Consider the following 17,487-nt stretch of genomic DNA (forward strand, 5'->3'; position numbering starts at 1 on the left):
TACTCTGTATTTTTAGATTATTCAATAATGTAAAGCAATTTTAAACTGCAGTCCAATACAAAGAAGCTCCACCTCAGTCAGCTACCAGATTAAAATGCTACTTTCACATTGTTGCCTAAACAGATATAATCTTTCTGCAGAAACCGTTACTTTAAATATATTAAAAATGTTCATACTTTTACTTTCCTTTTTAACACTGCGCAGCACTGTTTATATTGGTGGGTCCTGGTTCTGTGGATCCCCTGTGCTGCTGCAGGACCCGAGGAGATCAGCCAAGATACACATTGCCACTGCAGGATAACACTGATGACTGAAGATTAACTGAATAAAGGCAGGAAAAAAAGACTCTCAGCTTGAAAACAATGAACGTTTACAGGAATGGCTACAAGCAGGTTTGCAAAGAAGTGAAGGAAAGTTACAGACATGTTTGAGGCCTCAGTGTTTTGTTGAGAAATAGTTAAATATAAATCTTACGCCACAGTCTCCCTTTAGCCCAACGTGTGAATAAAGTGGAGCAGCTATTTAGTGTCTGAAAGAAGAAGAAGAAAAACCAAAAGGAGAGATGCTGCAGTTCAGGGATGTTGTGAAACTCTTTTTTCTCCGGGTGAAGAGCAGCGTGATACGTCAGTGGAGCAATAGGAACACTGGTTTGTTACCAAAATGTAGCACTTCAAAATAAAATAAGCAGGAATGTCACGTGAGGTATTTTTATTTAAATTGTAACATAAGATTTCAACAAAAAAAAGTTTAACACAAACACACAATTTAATTTTAGGAACAAACCCTGAAAAACATTCAAAGCAATCCCTGTTTCTGTAAAACCAGAATTGTCATGAAAGTATCAGAACAGAGTCTGAACGATGCTAAGCTAAATGAGAATTATTATACATCTGACGGCGGCTCCAGGTGAAGCCAGGTGGACAGACACCTTCAGGGTATGCAGTAGTTCCAGTGGCGTTCGTTGGGTAGGAGCCGACTGAGCCTCAGGCAGCAGCTGATGGTCGGCTCGTAGAACACGGAGCCCGGGTCCTCCAGCTTCTCCTCTGTCTCCCGTCTCGTCTGGATCCCCGGGCGGCTGAACAGGGACGGTTTGGGACTTTTAACCAAAGTTTTCTTCACCACAGCGCCGATTTCCAGGAGGGCCTACAGAAGAGAGAGTGATTTAAAGCTGATTGTTTTTGTAAGGAGTGAAAAATATGTAATCCCATTTATCAGAGAGATAACATGAAATAAATAACAATTCACAAGTGAGGGGATTATTAACAATATGGACGTACGGAGGAACAAAGCCGGCGAGCTTCTAAACAGTCTACAGATCCACACGCTCTCTCTCTTTACCTGCACGAGTTCCAACACGGCTATCGGCTGCAGCACATTGGTGTAATGCTCCACCAGCGCCTGCTGCGTGATGCCGGGTCGGGACATGATCTGGTAGAGAAGGGACTCCAGCATGCCCTTACACACCAGGCGGTTCAGTTTGCCGTCCACCAGGCGCCACGGCCGGCTGATGAAACTCACGTTTTCACTGCGGGTTTGATGGAAACAGAGAGAAGGAAGGAGGAGGTGGTGGTTATGCACAGGTGGAAGGTTAAAGCATGGTCAACAGTGATGATTTAACTAGTGTACTTACTCAGCATCAGATAATCCTGACGCTTCTTCAACATTCTCATCGTCTATGGTACATTTGCTGCTTCTCAACTCTCTCTTTCCTAGTTGTGGCAGTTCAGTTTCCATCTTCTCCTGTCCGGTCTTCTCCTCCCCTTCCTCCTCACGCTGGGCCTGCCCCCCTGGCGCCGCTTCTTCCAAAGTCAATTGTTTTTCTCCACTTCCCTCATCTGACCTCATCGGTTTTTCCGTCTGTTTTTCAGTCTGTGCTCCGTCGTTCGGCGTCTCTCTTGTCACATTACTTCCCCCTCCGTCTGCTCCGTCTGCTCCGTCTGCTCCGTCTGCTCCGTCTGCTCCATCTTTGCTCTCTTGTGTGTCCAAAGCAGCTCTCTTGGCGGCCGGCTCCTCGGTCTCCGGTTTGCTTTCACGCCTGAATCTCTTGCGCATTAAGGGATTGTTAAAGAACTTGAGTTTGTCCGGCGTGACGCGGGACTGGGACCACTGCTTGGAGTTGACGGTCAGCAGCCAGGGCTCCGCGTGCTTCAGGAGAACGTAGCGAACGCCCTGGGCCCCGACTTTCAGCACCTGCCCTTCTTCCTGCAGGTCCTGGGGCCAAAAGAAGGGAAACATCAGATCAGCAACTACCCAGAGAAATATGAAACAAGGAAACTGACAGGTCACCCCCCCCCCCCCGCCCCCCAATCAATCAAATTACTGTTCAATGTGAATTAAGTGCGTTTCAATCCACAACTGTTATGTACACACCAGGAGTCAGAACAGACAAGACAGACAACAACATCTCCAATCAGGTGTCACAGGGATGATCATGTCCAAATTCAATTTAAAGAAGTCACATCAATTATTGCACTCCTTTGGAATTTGCTTTTATCAATTGTACAACTTTTATCAATTGTACAACTTTCATCAGTTGTACAACTTTTTGTCCTTTTTATGATATTTCACGTGGATCTTTCTTCCTATGTTCCCAGTCAGGTTTTTATGCAAATAAAAAGCAAGGAAGAAGGAGAAACAAAGAGAGGGCTCACAGATCTGACTGAGTCTCATTTTAACTTCTCTCTTTGTGTTTACCTGGAGGTACTGCTGCAGGCTCCTGGTGCGTCCGGCCCCGTGCTTCACCTGCTGAGAGTGAGCCTGGTACAGGTCGTGCACGTCCACGCCTATCTCACCAGCTTCCTCCAAGCTCCTCCTGAGATCCGCACATGCTTCCATGTCCTGAGGAGTGTATCCTCGTTGCTCGATCAAACTCCTGTCACACTCCTCCACACTCTGTGACAGCGAGGAGGAGGAGACGGTGGAGGTGAGGATGGAGGGAACAAGGGATGGACCACACTTAAGTAAGTCCAGCGGAGGAGACTCTTTAAATGAAGAGAAAAGGAAGTAGAATTAGTTTTGCAGATTCAATTTAAATTAAATCTACCGAGTGTGTTGATACTTACCCTCCAGGCCGAATATGTGGTGAGCAGGTGTTTCACGCAGCTGCAACCTCATGATACACGACTCCACCACGATGTTATCGTTGGTGTTGAGGTTACGCACTTTGACTGACAAAAAGAAAAGGTCGTTTTACTCATCTGAATGTATTCTACGTCCAAGCAGCACAAATCTAGTTTGTATTATTTATGCTCAAACATGCATCTATCTGAATTAAAAGTCAAAGGTCCAGTCTCTACCTATGCCCGGGCAGCAGAACCCTCTCATCAACAGGTACTTGGTGTGTGACGCCTGATGTGCCTTCACCTCCAGCTTCTTCCTCCCCTCGCACTCCTCACCGTCATCATCATCGTTGTCGTCCTCTTCCTCCAAAGCTGCCATGCTGTGAAAACAATTCACCTCACGTTAGTATTTAAAAGAAATAAGAATAGATTGTGGCTACAGCTAATAATTGTGACTAGATGTAAGTATGACCATTATTTTATTAATTCATCTATTAAAGAATATAGAGAAAAGATGTTCGCAGTCACAGAAAACCTGCAACTGGACTTCCTCCATCTTTCATAAACAAATGACTTAATCACTCAACTGACTGATAATAGCTCCAGATCTATTGTACAGTATATATGATAATGTATACTGGCATATACAGTGATGTCTGAGGACGGTCAAACATCCCTCAACACCATCTCACCTCTTGACGACTTCTTTGTCCACCAGGGTGCTGTCCACCACCACCATCTGTCTCGGTATGGACAGGAACACGTTCAGCAGGCCCAGGGATATGAGGCTGAGGGACACCACACAGGCTCCACCCGGGGAGTCCAGGGAGAACGGCAGCATGTCCGACACATCTGCAGGATCCGCTGAAGCTCCAGGAGCTGCTTCCGAGGCTGTGGCCTCTTCTGACGGCTTCTCTTCAGGCAGCTGATCGTCTGTCTGCTCTCTGCTGGACGGATCTTCACCCAAACCAGCTGTTAGGTTCTCCACTGGGTTTTTCTCCTCCTCTGTTTTGTCCACCTCCATCAACTTCTCTTCTCCTTCCTCTTGCTTCGGTTCGTTCTCGCCTTCTTTTGTCGGCTCAGAGTTTGCCTCCTTTGGCTGTTCCTCTGGTTCACTCACTGTTTTGCTCTCAGCGTTTACTTCACTTTGTGTCTCTTTTCTTTTGGACAGTTTTTGTTGCTCCAACACTTGCTCACCGTTCTCCAACCTGTTCACGGGTTCGTGGTAAAACAAGGTGACGGGTCTGTCGTCTCTAGTGCCGTTGTTTATCAGACTTCTTATGAAGCGGAAGGAGTCGGTGCACAGCGAGTAAGGCAAACGCCACGTAAAACATCTGTATAGGAAAGAGGCCGCGTGTTAGATGTCCTGTGGTTAAATTCCAGGATAAGATGATTAAACAGATCTGCAAGTTAAATACAGACTTTGGTGCAAATACTCCTTAATAAAAAAAGAATAGAGCAGTAAACCTCAGCAGGAGGTGTAATCTGAGTATTGACAGTATCTCTGCTCAGATGGTGGTGTACCTGTAGTAGGTCTGGGACAGCTGGTAGGACATGGGCAGGATGGGCAGCGCTCGGTTCTTCTTCGGCCCAAACGGCTGATTGACACGACGGCGGTTGACCAGCCCGCTCTTCCTGCACTGAACGAACACTTGGCACAGCAGCTCCTGGTTGTACTTACTGTACATGTGGAAGGTCTGGGGGGGAGGGGGGGGGGGACAGAAGAGTCAGAAGTCCTTGTTGGTTTCGTGTTTGTGAGTGAGGAGATGAGACTTTTGATCTATTTCTATTTCCTGGTGTTTCTACAGTAAACTTCTGCCACAGGCTTTATTGAGTCACATGAAACATTACCTGAAAGGATCTGGACGACTTCATCTGACCGTTGGACATGGCCAGGGTGCTCTGGATCAGGTTCTGCAACACGATGGTGTGAATGTCATCTATGCTGCAATGGACACACACAAACACACAATTAACTTCCACCATAAAAAAAACCCATGTAACGCAATGGAAGAAAAAGCATGAATCGTTACCATTTGAGAGTATCTTTGCGCAACACTTGCTTTGCACTGTCTATGGCGGAAACATTGAACCTGTAACACACACACACACACACACAGAACAGAATTATGTCCCACGCTGCACTCAGCCACTGGTCTTGAACCAGCACATCACACCTCCTCCTCTTCTTCCTCCTCTTCCTCCTCCTCCTCCTCCTCCTCCTCCTCCTCTTCTTCTTCTTCTTCTTACCGTGAGAAGAGCTCCTGCTTGGTGTCCGGCGTGATGATGTCACGTGGGTTCATGAAGGAGCTGAACTTCTGCCGGAGGAGCCTGGTGTACTCCAAGAAGGCTGCAGTACAATCCTTAAACAACACAGGCAGAAATATTACACTGTGACTTCAGAAAGTCAACCTCACGGACACATCTGTATCTATGTTTGTTTGTCGATATGATAATTCATTTTGTAAAATACTAAGCCTCATTTCGAATTACATTTCTTTGTTTTAAAGGTTTGATAACAAAATCTTACCAAATTCTTTTTAATACATATATGAGCCAATTTATCTGTATCCACAATTTTTAACTACAAAATACAAACTCACCTCTAGTTTATTAGGATCAGCAGGTTTCTTCTCCTCCAGCTGCCTCATCAGAGCTTTGTCCTGGTAGATCTCAGCCAGACAGATCCTGCAACGCACGGTTTGTGTGAGTGGAACCTCTTGACTGTAAGTGTGTTTTTTTAATTGTGTCATCTGTAAATCGGTGCCAACCTGTAGTTCAGGAGCGTCTGAGGATTCTTGAGGATGTATCGCGTTCGGCGCCCGACAGCGACGGATGTTTTATCCATCGATATCTCAAACTCTGAGTGAAGCAGGTCTCTGACCCCACAGTACGGAACAAATGGCCTCTTCAACTGAAACACATCCACAATTGAATGTATGCTTCCTTAAATAAAGGGCAAACGCATGATTGTCAATGGGCTTCATTTTAAATCAAGTTAAGCAGTTAAACAACAGAATACATGTGAATATGAAAAATAAGAGAAGAGCAATTTCTTGCCAAGTGTCATGGGAAAAAAATTGAAAATAGTTGGACAGACACAAAGATGGACAAATGCACAGAGGGATGGAAATGCTGATAAGTATATTCTACGGAGATTTAAAAAACACAATAAACCATATGAAATAAAAATCACACTAATCCAAGGATCCTTTAACATTTACTCGTCTGTGTTTTGGGCAACACAAGTTAATGTATTTGTGTGTATGTGTGTGTGTGTGTGTGTGTGTGTGTGTGTGTGTGTGTGTGTGTGTGTGTGTGTGTGTGTGTGTGTGTACCTTGCTGTTGAGCAGGTGTGAGGCCACACTGCAGAGCATCATCAGAGAGTCTTCCTGTACGGACCAGTAGACTCGTTGCCTTGTCATCATTTTCAAAGCCTGGTGGTCGGCCTCGTCGTGGGCGGGGGTGCGTTTCTTTGGCTCTGTATGAAAAATTAAAATAAACCACAATCTGTCAACTTCCCATCTTCTTATCCACCTGAAACATGTTTGTATTTGTGTGTTTAGCTGTTCTGCACCTTTCCTCTTCTTGCGCGGGACCTTGACAACCTCCTTTTTGCTTCTCTTCCTCTTCTGCCTCTTTCCCCCGACCACCTGCTGGTTTCTGGTCACAGGTTCGATTCCCATCTGGTTACAGAGAGACAAGAGCAAGATACATCTTTTGAAGCCCTGAAACTTTGTTAAATGTTAAACGAGCTGCATTTATATACCTGCTTCACTTAAAAACTCAAGGTGCTTTACAATACAAGTCACATTCTCTCATTCATGCACACATAGAATACAGCTCTTCTATATGCTACACTTTTCTATAACACATTATTCACACTCTGACAAGACGTCAGGGAGTTTTGTCCAAGGGCACTTGGTGGCCCAACTAGAGGAACCGGGGATCGAACCACCGACCTTCGAGTTTGTGGGTGACCTGCTCTAGCTACCTACTGATCCACAGGGATCAATGAACAGCTAACTAGGACTGAAGGTTAGATTTTGAAAATTGGAAAACATTTGATTGAACAAATGAACTTTCATGAAGAGAGAATTAGAAGTTGTATTAGGCTGCAATGGTTTAAGCTAGTTCCTAATAAACTGCCAGATGAGTGAATGTAAAGATAATTCAAAATATACCTCAACAGTTTCTGCCACCAGTGGAATCTTGGTTGTCAAATAACGAAGTTTCGTGGATCCTCCTGTTAGACACAGATGCATAGAAACTGATGAGAAGATGCATATTATTATATTCACATACATTCATCCGTGTTATAAGGATTATAAACAGTCATTTTACTTAAAACCAACTCACCAGCTTTGAAGGCAAACCTGAGAGCATTTTTACTCAGCAGGCTCTTCAGCCTGATTTTGCTCTCCCTCGCTTCGAAAATAGCCGGGTTCTGAAAAAAAAATTAAAAAATAAACAAGAAGCAGGAGCTCAACATACCGAGTTAATATTCAACTCTTGTTGAGTTGACGTACCTCTTTGACCGCGAGGAGGTGATTGGTCCACAGCCAGTTGCGTTTAAGATGAGCAAAGAATTCAGAATCAAGACCTGCGGCTCCTTTACCGTCTCCTGGTATCGACCCGTCATCACAGACCTCAAGGCTGCCCCTGTGTGTGTGTGTGTGTGTGTGTGTGTGTGTGTGTGTGTGTGTGTGTGTGTGTGACGGCCAGGACACATGAGGTAAACACGATATTCAAAGTAACACACTTACAAAAAAACAAAAAATCAGCTTAAATAGCAGGTTCAATATTTCAGAAGCAATGTTTTCACTTTCTTTGCATCTGATTCTATCTAACTGTATTCTTTATTCCTTAGGAGAATGACCGGTCATTTATACTAGAGCTGAAATGATTAGCTGATTTAATAATTTGCAAGTCGGATACTGAATTAATCATTTAACTTGAACAAATACTTTTACACTGAAACTTGTAGTAAATATGCTCTTACTTCAGAAGGTATGCGAGTCCAACAAACACTGAGCGTTCTCGCACAAACGAAGGAGCAGAGTCGTCCTCTGTCACACTTTTCCTACTGCGGACCACACCTAGAATTAACACAGAGACAAACATGTCATCAGAATAAGAAATTGTATTTTTCCATACGATCACCAGTGCTGGGATTGATTCTGGTTAATATATACACGTCTGTGTGTGTGTGTGTGATCATGTACCCAGCGGTGTATTGAGGCAGACACACATCAGGTCAAACCAGTAGTTTTCCACGTCCTCAAAGGTGTTGAACGTGTACTTGCGGTTGTCAAAGGGTTTGTCAGGTGACTCCGTGATGAGCCAGTAGTGAGGCTCGGCGCTGGTGGTGTCCACGATGGTGGTGTTTCGTTTCAGGTACAAAAACACCTGAATCGGTGCAGGCGTGAGGACAAGAGGACACGAAAAGAGAAGTTAATCAAGTTTGATTTCATTTGACGAAAACAAACAACTTGTGTGTTCGTTGATGTGACATTTATGCTTTATTTATAACACATGATGTGAATATTTGTTAACTAAATGGACATATATAGATATCTCCAGTTTTTTTTTGTAGAAGACAAACTTCAATTTGAAAGTTTTTATATCTATTCCTGTCAACTTCATTCTCCCACGTAATTCTTCTTGCATCATGTTATTTCAGTTTTTTTTACAGAAAAGCAAAAGGTACAGAGGGAAGCTCCAGACATTTCTCATGTTTTCCCAGGAATAGATTTTCTGATACATAACAAAACATGTTTGATCTTTAGGTTTAAAGGCTTATTACTGGGTTTATATATTTTCCGTATTTAATTTAGCTTTAACATAGATCTGTTGAAATGTATTTGAAACTTTAATCTTCTATTTGCTGAACACCTTGATAAAGGTGCAAAAACCCTCATTGAATTGTTTAACATCAGTAGAAAATCCAAGGATTTGCCTTCACTCATTTCTCTTGTTTCAAAAGTTACACATTGATATTTGTCTATTCGATGTCAAACCTTATTTAACAGCCAAATGCATTTCTGCGTTTTATGAGAGGATCAGAGAATCAGGTGATTCTTCCTGTTTGTGTTTTCATCTGACACACGTGATTTCCTGTGGTTACGTTGTACCTGGTCTTTCTCCATGAACTTCTCAACAGGACCCAGCTGCAGCAGACCCATGTAGACCAGCTTCTGCAGGTTCTCGTGGAATGAGAACAGGTATTTCCTGTTGTAAAGAAACCACAAACACTCAGTTTTAGAAATAAATTTGTGATGTGTTCTAGAGAGAGAAAAGCAGAAGGGAAAGTCACCGTCTGTAAAGCAGCTGTCTTCTCATTTTGGCCGGCAAGTCTCGAATTAGAAAGTGTTGCTTCACAGGGTCGTTGAGATATTCCTCCAGTCCGTCCACCTTGGGACACAAATCAGCAAATGTGTTTTTATGTGCTAAAAAGACTGTATAAATTCAGGTGTCCATTTATCATGTCGACATACCAAAAACTACTTCCTCCCTCTAAAAAGGATCATAAAGTTGAATCGGTTCCTAAAATCAATGCTATCAAGCTTTATTCTCCGTTTATCATTATTTTCATTACTTACAGACACAAGGACAGAAATGATAGTGAGCTCACGTTATAGTTGATCTGGATGACCTGAATGAAGACGGAGAGAGGCAGACAGAGGAGCAGGTCACCCAAGACCGCCCAGCCAGTGCTGAGCTCCTTGTGCACACGCGCAGGAGGAATGAACCTCTTCCACGTGTCTTCATCAGCATACACTATCGGAGACGGACAGAAATCCAGGTGTTTTGATTTTGACAGAGAAGTTCTCTTAATTACAGCAAAGAGCTCGTTTGAAAAGCCAGATTCGGAAACCCACCTTTCATTTCAGACTGAGAGTCCCCGGGTTTTGATTCACTCTTCTGCTCCTCTTCTTCATCACCTGACGTCAAGTCCAGTTTGGACACGGCAGAATCTGCGGTGTCAGACGACTGCGTGGTGTCGTCTACGTTTGTGCTGTTTTGTGAGTCTTTCGGATCCTGTTTGTCAGGGTTGTCCGCGTCTTTGGCTTCAGCATCAGAGATGTGCACGATTGTTGATGTTTCACCGGTGGGTTGGGAGTCAGCAGGGTTGTGTTTGAGCGGGTGGCCGTAGATCAAGTACCAGAGGAAGTTGTGGACAATACGAAGGCGATGCATCTTAGGCTGGAAGCCGAAGCTCTTACCAAGTCCTCGGACTGTATAAACAGGGACAGAGGACAAAGCCCAAAACAATGAGCAGGGGACAAATACTGAGAAGAAAGAAAAATCTAATTCAGCCAATTAAGTTGTAACACTCCAAAAGCCTCTCTTTGAATCTGGACAGTTGAAAAAATAAACAGACTACAACACAATCAACTCCTGCTGCCTTGTATTTGGACAACACAATAGAACACAACCTGTCGTGGGCTTGAAGTTCTTTTCCTCTTTCTTCTCTTTAGCTCTGTCCCTTTGTCCTTTGGAAGGGCTTCCTGCTGCATCCGACTGGTTTTCCTGTTCTCTGTCTTTCCCATCCAGCTGACTGAGAGACAGCAGAGGAAGACAACACACAGTTGAACAGAGACTGAATCAAGATTAAAAAAAGACATGTCCCTGTTCCAGACTATGGACTCATTCTAAGTCAGGGTTGAGAACGCAGGACATTTACACAGAAGAAAACGACAAAGTGAGGTGCAGCTGCACTTGTACTCAGAGAGTCTCTATTCCTCACAGACTTGCTCTCTTAGTAGGCAGCGTTTGCTCACCGCATGTTTGAGTAGCAGCTGGAGATTTTGAAGCGGACCTGGTCGATGACTCTTTGCACCACGTCATCATTGGGCTGGATGGACGGATGGGCGACCATCTGAACCTGCACACAGGACAACGGCAGACAGAGGGACAGAGGTGACAAGGGTGGGGATAGAAGTTAACCTTAAAGCGGATGCAATTAAAGAAAGATGTGAATTGGGGTGTGCTCGGACCTGCTTGGTGATGCCGTCCTGGATGACAGTGGTCGTGTACAACTTGAGCAGGCCTTCCCTCGACAGAGTTTGAACGAGACGTAAAATGGTCTTTTTGCAGCACTTGGAACTGACTCCTTCCTGCTTCTCCTCGTCGTGGATGATCTTTTGTAGTCTGGGGGGGGGGGGGGGAGGCACGTTGTCATTTCTGTCTCCACGATGTGAAGTGAAGGAACATTAAAGACAAACTTACGGGTAAAGACCCTCTGTGATTTTGAGGCTGCGGACCGCCTCCACGATCAGGTTCTTCCTCCTCAGCAGGCGATACGTCTCATGGGACTTCTTCTCAGATTTGGATTTTTGTTTTCGTCTGGGGGACTGAAGGAAGGAGATGGATCGAGCCGTTACCTTCATCTACCCATCGCAAACAGTTGAGTTCGCAAAATTTAAATAAAAACAATTTGCCATAGCATTTATTAAATAAATAATAATAAAATGGGACTGTATCATTTGGAAACAAACTGCCCCGGTTCACAGAATGAGAACTAACATGACTATTGGAACTGGAACAGGTGATTGTAACAGAACGTTAGCATGAATGAGTTGAACCACGTTTTAAGAACAGGGCTCTGATCTAGCAGAAACGATACACACACACCCACCAGTGGAACCAATGAACTGACCTCCTGTGGACAAACGTCTTTATAAACCACAATGTTGTTGTCTCCTGGTTTGTTTGATGAAGCCTCAGGCTGAGCCACGGGGGGGACCGACGCTGTGTTGGACTGGTGCTCCTCCTCCGTTGCAACTTGTTCTGAGGAAAAAGACCATATGAAATGTTTTAAGATCTAGTTCCTAATATCTTAACATATTTATGAATTTTTTTAAAACAAGTTCACTGCATCAACTTGAAAGCTTTTGTGTGTACTGATGCTTTCTGCTGCCCCCTAGTGGACAAACATATTTGTATTTACTTGCATCCACTGTTTGGTTCAATTGAGAATTTTCCACCAAAGATCGGCGGTTGCTAAAGTGCAGGTGAAGTGTAACTGTTGAGAAATACCTGTCATGAGAACGTCAGGGGTCGTACTGGTCTGGGACTCGCTGCATGTCGGGGTTTCACCTGAGTGATGAAAGAACATAAAGAGCTTTACGTGCCCATTTCACCAACTCTTTGATTTATATATTTCACAGGCAGGAAGTGGATTTAGGTTTTTTAAAATCATATATTTTCTGAAAAGTGCAAATACTGCACGATAACTCACATTCAGCTGGTGTCGGCTGTACAAGGGGGATGTCAGGTTGTGTCTGCTTCTCTTTCCCCCTGCCGTTCTTCCCTCTCGACTTTCTTCCTGCTTTTGATTTTCCTCTTGCTTTACCTCCGCCTCCATTCACCCCTTCACCGCCCACTTCTACTTCTCCATCACCACATGTCTGCTCAGGCTCTTTGGCGTCTTCGTCTCCTCCTGCACCTGCTTTCTGATTCTTCTTCCTTTTGGTGTTTCCTTTCCCTGTCGACCTCGGGGGCGGTGGTGCTTTAGAGGCGACAGGGGCTGCAGGTTCTGATGTCTGTGGTGCGGTCTGTGGTGCGGTCTGTGGTGCGGAGGAGAAGAGGAGATCCTGTCGTTCCTGCTCCTTCGCAAAAAGCTGGAGCTGATCACTCCCACACCTGTCAAGGAGGTGACCAGAGAAATATTATCAATACCATCACACTTGATATGAAGTGGTGTTGAAATACGAATTTGGAAACCTCTGCTAATTTAGAGAGACCCACTTATGGCCGATATATTTAGTGATCCTCTGCCGACCCTCGTCCTCCATGAATCCCTGCAGAATGAAAGAAATCGCGCAGATATAAAATTATAACAACTCTCCATTTTTATATGTAATAAAAAGCCTTGAATTAGCAGTTTCTGAGTTTGAATGCATTTATTCCGAGGATACCTTAAGTACACCATCCCTCTCCAGTCTTCGGCAGATCATACGGGATTCCAGTTTACCAACGTGCAGTCTGTGCCCGATACCAGTCTTTGGAATTCCCTTTGTGCCGCTGGATAAAACTGAATAACAACAAAAACCAAGAGGCAAGAGTTAATCATCAACTTGAGGTGCGTTTTAAATATGTCTATGGGCTTGTTTAAATTTGGATATTCTCAAAAGTTTCATTTCATTTAAAATTAAGGATGATAACAAGATGATTGACACTATGATAAGATATTTTTATATGAATATTAATGGGAGGATCCCCCCCCTTCTAATTGTCTGAATGTTTTCCGACAACACAAATGACAAAGACACAGAGAGGAGCAGTGAATGACTGACCGAGCCGCTAAAACTGTAGAAAATAGACTTTTACATTCCACACGGATGAAAAGACGCAAAATGACTAAACTCAGACTTGTGGAGCTGTTCAAGGCTCCTTGGTTGTCTGCCCCAGGCTGTCGGGGGGGCTGTGGCCGGGCTCTGAACCAACATGAAGCCTTTTAAATTCAATCCACTTTAGTTGCCTGACTCTGCAGTATGTTGAAAGAAGGCACTGATGAAACGCACCGATGTGATAGGCCTGTGAGAGGACATCCTTCTCCATGAGTCGCCCACAAGCAGGGTAAGCTCTCCTTCTTGTTCCGCTGTCATCTTCCTCATCCTCGTCGTCGTCATCATCATCATCAGGGACGCCCTTCTGTGAATATGGCTTCAACAGTTTCAGGCATCGAACGAGCACTTTAGTCCCTGGGAAACAAAGATGTAAAAAAAAAAAATTAAAAATCAAACCTGTGTGATGCAGATGGCAAAAACATATAATACTGCAGAATAAAAACGTCAAGTCAACTTATCTATTCTTTAAAGATTCACAAAGATGTATCTGGTAGCCCACATTCTGAAAATATATTGTTGAAAGTGGTTTGTTTATGATAACCTGATACACTGCTGCTTCTGTGTCACGTTACCTTTTTTGGTGGTGCAGTGTTTGGCGGTGGGATCTAATTCTTCCAGAGGGAACTGACATAACTCCACCAGCTTTGCAGCTCGCATGTAGTGGAACACGCGCTTAAACGTACAGTCCGCCACATCCTACAAGATAACACAAAATGATTACCACAATCACACAGAGGAGCACACACACACACACACACACACACAGGCACACACAGGCCAACAGACACTCAACAGGGAGATACTTACAAGTTGTTGTTTGATCGCCATCATAGTGGAGAACTGCCCAGGTAGCTGCTCCAGGAGGTCGGACACCTGCTCCATCAGTATGTCGTACTTAGTCCTCCTGAAGGAGCAGAAAGGGTCAAGAGGAACTTCTTGAAAAGTACCGACATAGAAGTGCAACGTTAAATTCATCAACTGGTCGGTCGATTACACGAGTGGCAGCGACTTTGATGATCAAAGTGGCAACGAACCTGTTTACGTGGAAGCGTTTGAGCAGCAGCAGAATGGAGTGTTGCTGCTGCTGTCCCGATTTGGCTCGCGTGACGTGCGACTGCATGGTGATGAATCCATTTTTGATGAGCGACTTCCTCATGTAGTGCAGCTTTCGAGCATCTGTCCTATTGAAACACAACAGACGTTCTGTCAGGCAGTGAACAAAACATTGGCAGCGATGGCCGTGAGCGGATTGAGACGTGCGTGTGATCTCGTACTTGAAGGAGCATCTGTGCAGCTCGCTCTGCAGCTCCCCCTGCCAGCGCGCTCGCCCCACTTTCTCAAACAAGCAGTAAGAGTCGTCGTTTAGTTTCACATCCGGGTCGCTCTCGCTGCCGATCAGAGACCGGAACCGCACGCTTTGAGACGCCACCACAACCAGCTTACGGCCATATCTGAGGAGGGGAAGAGGAAACATTAGACAAAATGTACAGTTGCTCTACATTCTCATTTTCAGAGATCACTTTGGTTCCTCTTCTTAAATCATGATCAACTTTCCTGCTCTGTGTATGTTGTATTTATTGCGTTTTTATGTTATTGTGTTTTGATGTCCTTTGTTCATTGTATGCACCAATTACCAGAGCAAATTCCTTGTAGGTGTAAACCTACTTGGCAATAAAATACTTCTGATTCTGATTAGTTTCTTTTGTGAGAACTACCAACCTTTCCAAAGCCTCCTCCAGACTGGCCAGCGGCGTGAGGGACTCGGAGCGCACATGCTTGGTGATGTCGCTCCTCTCTCTGAAGACAGGACACGAGCCCTGTATCCCGTCCTTATTTTCTAGAAGTATATGGACGGGGTAGACCTCTTTGTCTTTCTCCGAAAAAATCTTCGCTTTTCCAATTCCAGTCTCCGGGTCGATGTCTTTAAACCTGGAAACACACAGGAAGCATGAAGTTCATGTTATGACTATCAAAGAACAAAGAAGTGAATTCAAAAATTAAATATCCGGAAAAGGAAAATAATTCAATGTCTCTTTTAACAATTTTTTAACCAATAATGATAAAGAATTCTTTATCCACTTCAAAGATCCAGGAGAGAACGGTGTGTTATGGTGAACAGGATGACTCTTTATAAAGAACACCTATCTAAAATTAAACTATCTCTCATATGTCAGTCCTGCAGTTAATCCTCCTTTATGAACAATTCACAGTTTATTTTTTTTGTGTTGATTCATGTTGAGATCATTTCTGAAGAATCATGACGTTGACATTTGTTCCTATTACTTTGTCGTCTATACATTCAAATCAAAGTGGGTTAAACTCAACTGCAGGTGCATCTCTTTGAATAACACAACACAGTTCAGCAGGAACACAAACAACAGCCTTTTAAACCAGCACCTGTGAGATAAACTACTCCAACTATACATAGTCTTATTGCACAATGCACATCGTATTTATGTTCAGTATTGTGTTGTTTCTCATGTGTGCAAACCCAAAACACATTAATTTCCACCTGCACATTGTTGTTTCTTCTGACGCTGTTTTTGATGCATAACTGGTTTATGTTTAATTTAATATCTTAAAGTCTGTTATTCTGCTGTTTTACTCTGATCGTGTTGTTATCTCCGGTCCTGTGTAACGTGACGATCTGGGATCAGTAAACTAAACTCTTGTGACCATTTCTCTTTCGTGTTTACTCCGGATTGTATTGAATAGCTTGCGAATGGCTGCACGTGCTTTGTTTTAAAGTGTGAACTGAAACTTTTTGCTCACCTGTCAAACAGCTCCACGTCGTGTCTCTCCTGCGGGAGCTGGTAGAACCTCAGGTCGGTGTTGCTGACCAGGAACCTCCAGATCAGCTCCTTGGTGCAGCCGTCGAGCTTCAGGGGGAACTTGGGCTGTCTGTCCGCCAGCCGGATCCACAGGGTGGGGACAGTTATCCCGTCCAGTCCCTCCAGAGCCACCTCGTCCGTGACTGCACTCCACGGGTCCATGTCCCGGGGCTTGAACGCTGTGGTGTCAGCTAGCTAGCATGCTAACTCTGTGACGCTACAGCTAGCCGGTTAGCGGCTCGCGCTCACAGACTCGCGTGTTTAATTAAAATAAAACACGAGTTGCGTCGCTTTCGAGTCCGCGTGCGTAAAAAAAATCAAAACAACAAAAGTAGGAATAAGATTTAAAAAAAAGTTGGTAACGAAATATTGCTTCCAACTCGTTTTCCTGCCGGGTCGGCGATTGCGTGCGTGATGACGTCACCGTTATTGCCTCTGCGTCGGAGGGAGAAACATCCGCGAGGAGGCGTTCACGTGCAGCTCGTGAAACATCCTCGTGTCTTATTATTTCTTTGTTTGGGGCAAAATGCTTCATTTTAGTCTCACAGATTTGTATTTAAAATATAAAGTACTACAGTTAAATGTACATTTGGTATATGCAGGGGGAGGAGGCCCAACGTAATCCACATCTGGATTTAACCCTAATCTATATGGTTAATTCAATCTAATTAATTTGCAGCAGTGATGTACAATATCAGTTATGCAGATTATAATTATATGAACTAATAAAGACAAAATATACATTTTCAGGAGTGATGTTACTGTGGAGACAGTACTTTTCCTCCACCTACCATCCTGTCGCCCTGGTCTGGAAGAGAGACCCTCGCTGTTTCCCTGAAATTCACTTCCCCCTAGTCACTTCATAGAGACTTTAATGTGGAAGACTACAGTTATTGTGGTCTGGTCTGTATTTATGTATTTTTACAGTCTTGATGACCCCTTAAGAGCTTCACAGTTCAAATCCAACTATTCACACACACATTCATACAGTGCATCTATTGTTCACCATCCTTTTACAATCATATACACAACTCTTACTTTATAAGTTTAGGACACTGCACTGAGTTGTATCTGTCTGTGGATGTTGCACTGATGTCATTGTTGTTTTCTTGTTTTTACTTGTCTCATCATGCTCTATATGTGCCTTAGAATTAACCTCCAGGAGCAAATAAAGTTATTTTGAATTTGAAGAAGCACGTTTTCTACAGTTGGCATGCAGATGGGGAAGACTGGGATCAAAGC

General features: G+C 44.0%; 1 protein-coding gene across 1 annotated transcript; it reads right to left on the reverse strand.

The window, feature by feature from the left end:
- Positions 1 to 693: 693 nt before the first annotated feature.
- On the reverse strand, positions 694 to 16,653 carry LOC133953851 (general transcription factor 3C polypeptide 1-like). Its single transcript, XM_062387986.1, has 40 exons — positions 16,187 to 16,653; positions 15,134 to 15,343; positions 14,689 to 14,865; positions 14,449 to 14,595; positions 14,222 to 14,318; positions 13,987 to 14,110; positions 13,589 to 13,768; positions 12,983 to 13,098; positions 12,813 to 12,865; positions 12,304 to 12,707; positions 12,102 to 12,161; positions 11,722 to 11,852; positions 11,292 to 11,416; positions 11,060 to 11,213; positions 10,844 to 10,947; positions 10,499 to 10,620; positions 9,941 to 10,297; positions 9,694 to 9,839; positions 9,376 to 9,473; positions 9,194 to 9,290; positions 8,285 to 8,468; positions 8,062 to 8,158; positions 7,589 to 7,721; positions 7,419 to 7,506; positions 7,244 to 7,305; positions 6,637 to 6,745; positions 6,398 to 6,540; positions 5,831 to 5,973; positions 5,663 to 5,747; positions 5,310 to 5,422; positions 5,093 to 5,152; positions 4,911 to 5,004; positions 4,584 to 4,756; positions 3,752 to 4,393; positions 3,297 to 3,439; positions 3,063 to 3,167; positions 2,695 to 2,981; positions 1,631 to 2,211; positions 1,339 to 1,525; positions 694 to 1,143 (listed from the first exon to the last, which is right to left on the reverse strand). The coding sequence occupies exons 1-40, from the start codon at positions 16,405 to 16,407 to the stop codon at positions 931 to 933; spliced, it is 6,765 nt and encodes a 2,254-aa protein (XP_062243970.1). The 5' UTR covers positions 16,408 to 16,653; the 3' UTR covers positions 694 to 930.
- Between the last annotated feature and the right edge of the window lie 834 nt (positions 16,654 to 17,487).

This window comes from Platichthys flesus, chromosome 5 (genome assembly GCF_949316205.1).
Source record: "Platichthys flesus chromosome 5, fPlaFle2.1, whole genome shotgun sequence".
NCBI lineage: Eukaryota > Metazoa > Chordata > Actinopteri > Pleuronectiformes > Pleuronectidae > Platichthys > Platichthys flesus.